At 35.4% G+C, this 2,837-nt stretch overlaps 2 protein-coding genes across 2 annotated transcripts in view; both read left to right on the top strand.

Moving 5' to 3' along the window:
- Positions 1–414, top strand: part of LOC129580464 (histone-binding protein RBBP4-like) — a 10,940-nt gene extending 10,526 nt beyond the window's left edge. The window contains exon 3 of the mRNA XM_055470907.1: positions 362–414. Coding sequence (XP_055326882.1) covers positions 362–414 — 53 coding nt within the window. The remainder of the gene's footprint in view (positions 1–361) is intronic.
- LOC129578791 (SAP domain-containing ribonucleoprotein-like) lies at positions 111–2,081 on the top strand. Its single transcript, XM_055467915.1, has 4 exons — positions 111–651; positions 733–826; positions 893–960; positions 1,034–2,081. The coding sequence occupies exons 1-4, from the start codon at positions 622–624 to the stop codon at positions 1,775–1,777; spliced, it is 936 nt and encodes a 311-aa protein (XP_055323890.1). The 5' UTR covers positions 111–621; the 3' UTR covers positions 1,778–2,081.
- The last annotated feature ends 756 nt before the right edge of the window (positions 2,082–2,837 follow it).

Below are 2,837 nucleotides of genomic sequence, written 5' to 3'. Positions count from 1 at the left end.
TTTCTTTTTACCACCCTTTGGCTTTGCCATTCCAATAAATTTGAGGGAAAAAGTCTATGATATTGTCGCTGTAGTTAGAAGCACACAACACACACTCGGTTGATTGTTGTCGCATAGTATAAACATGAGGATTTGATTGTCAACGTGCGAACGACTGTTTGACATAAGCAGCAATTGAGATACGCACACCAGGAAAAGTTAAAAGTAAAAAATTTCTTCAAGCTTTTTTCATTCTAGCATTTTCTTCATTTATTGAGAATTTAATTCGGAAACATTTAGAATATTTTAAGTGTTACAATTATTGGTTTGGATATATTCAGATTGTATTGTTGGTGATTTCATCGGGTAACACTGTTTGTAGTGTTTAAGGGAAAGCAACAGCAACAGCAACAACACTTGTCAAATGACATTTAAGTCGTAAAAAAAATACAGCAAGCCGGAATTTCTGTGAAGAAATACATCATACAAAGTTCCATTTTCGTTGTGGTAGCATGTTTTCCTAGATTTTTCGTACAAAAATCATTTAAACTGTGTGACAATCGATAGCTATACATACAAAGACGCGATACAAGCAAGCTAGTTCTTCTTATAAACAGAACCAAACAGCATTAAAAAGAAACCATGGCCGATCACGACGTTTCAAAAATGAAGGTAAAAAATAATAAAGCAATTCGCCGTATCAAACATTTCATTCATCGTTGTGGTTGTTGTTGTTTTATTGTTTGTTTTCAGGTGGCAGATCTGAAGCGTGAACTTAAAAATCGTGGTTTAAATGTGACTGGCAACAAAAATGACCTGGTTGAACGTCTTCAATCGGCTCTGATTGGTAAGTTCCACTTGAATTTGGTGCAATCGTAATGGTATTTGATTTACAAATGATTTTGTTTCACAGAGGGTGATGTTTTCGATGACACTGCAATCTCGGAAGAATTGTTAGATGACAATGACGATGTATTGAACGTAAGTAGCAAAGCAAAATTGAAAGAGAAAATGAAAATTTTCGACGTTAATGAGTTTGTGTAAATCGAAATAGGATGACGAGTTGGACGAAGAGACCAAGTCATTTTTAAATTCAACAGCACAAGATGAGGATGCAATTTTGTCATCGCCAAAAGGCAGCACATCATCCAAATCACCCGAAAATCCACCAGAAAGCAGCAAATCGGCCACATCGGCTCCGGCACAAGCCAAAAAGATTGTATTAAAACGCAAATTGTTGCCGTCCGTGTCGTTAACCGAAAACGATTCACCTAAACCCACCACCGAAAATAAGGTATTGAAGCTCAGCAGCGATGGAGATAGTGATGGAAATGCCGATAAGGACAGCAATGGAAATAACGATAGTAATGTGGTCAAATTGTCCGAGCTCACAATGAAAGAACGCATGGAATTGAGAGCCAAGAAATTTGGTGCTGCTCCAACTGGTGATGCAGCAAAACTTGCTCGCGCCGAACGATTTGGTATTACGACAAACACTGCTCCGACGACCAAAACAGACAGCAAAAATGGCAGTTTGACCATCATAAAAACTGCACCAGATGTCGAATTGTTGAAGAAACGGGCCGAGCGATTTGGAGGTTCCGTGTCAAATACAATGGTCACCATTGAACAGAAAGAGAAACTTTTGAAACGACAAGAACGATTTGGCGCTGCATCAACGGCTGTTTCGGGTACAGAAAAAACAACAATGACGACAAATCCAAGCACTACACAGGCCGCTAGCGATTATGCCGAGAAAGCAAAGCTACGATTGGAACGATTCAAAACTACAGCCTAATGCATCTTGTATTATGCCCATTCTCAATCATTTTCCTTCTTTTTTTCTTTTGAAACTCACTTTTACGAACCTTAAAAATTGGCACGTGTTTATGGAGAAAATTAGGCCATTGAATCTAACTGTTAAGCGATTAATACTTTATTTTGAACGAATTAGTGACTTTCTTATTATTCTTTCTTTCTTACTTCATTACATTAGATTACTTGCCATTGTGTGCATGTAAGTTATTTACTAATAGTTCATAATTGTAATTTCCAAATTACCATCTGAAGATTGAATAAAACGATTTGAAGAGAAGCGAGAATTCGGTGTGTTTTTCCATTTTTCCATCAAATATCTGAAATCAAATACTTTTAAATCAAACACAATCGCTTGTATTTTTTTTTCTTTTTGAATAGATGGTTTCTGTATTTTATTGGTAAGAATAATTTAAGTTTAATTTTTCGATCAAAGATATACAAATTGTTTCTTGATTAGTTAACACACAGATACTAAAATGTTTTGATGCAGCCAGAAATCTACTTCCCGACAGACTGTGGGCTGCCATTGTAATACACAAGTTTTTTTTTTGTTTATATAAATACATGGAACATGTGAATATGTACATTTTTATCATTATTATAGTTAACTTTAGTAACGTTTGGCTACATTCCAAACTCTCTTTTCTTTCTACACTGCATTGGATCACTGCAAATGTATTTTTTTTGTCCGTTTTTCTATCCGCCACGCAGAGTTGGTGGCATCAGCTAAGTCAATGTGTAGTATTTCATCATGTTGACATGGTCGATAGATGAAAAAAAAAACTACAAACAATTTCTGAGAAACATAAAGCCGAGAAGATTTGAAAAATTGAATGACTTGTTGCCGCTGTTTCAACCTAATGGTTTTAAAACTAAAAAAATACAAATGAAAACTACTAAGTTTTAAGTAAAAAATGCAAATAGCTACAATAAATTAATAATATGATGTGGATCAAGATATATAAAATATATCCAATGACTTTGGCCTCCTTAATTCGGAGGCATCTACCAGAGAATTTCGAAAGGAAACATTTTACACA

This window comes from Sitodiplosis mosellana, unplaced genomic scaffold (assembly GCF_009176505.1).
Source record: "Sitodiplosis mosellana isolate CC-2019 unplaced genomic scaffold, AAFC_SMos_1.0 Smas_scaffold_1, whole genome shotgun sequence".
In the NCBI taxonomy this organism is placed as follows: Eukaryota; Metazoa; Arthropoda; class Insecta; order Diptera; family Cecidomyiidae; genus Sitodiplosis; species Sitodiplosis mosellana.
This window is presented reverse-complemented; position numbering and strand designations above follow the sequence as displayed.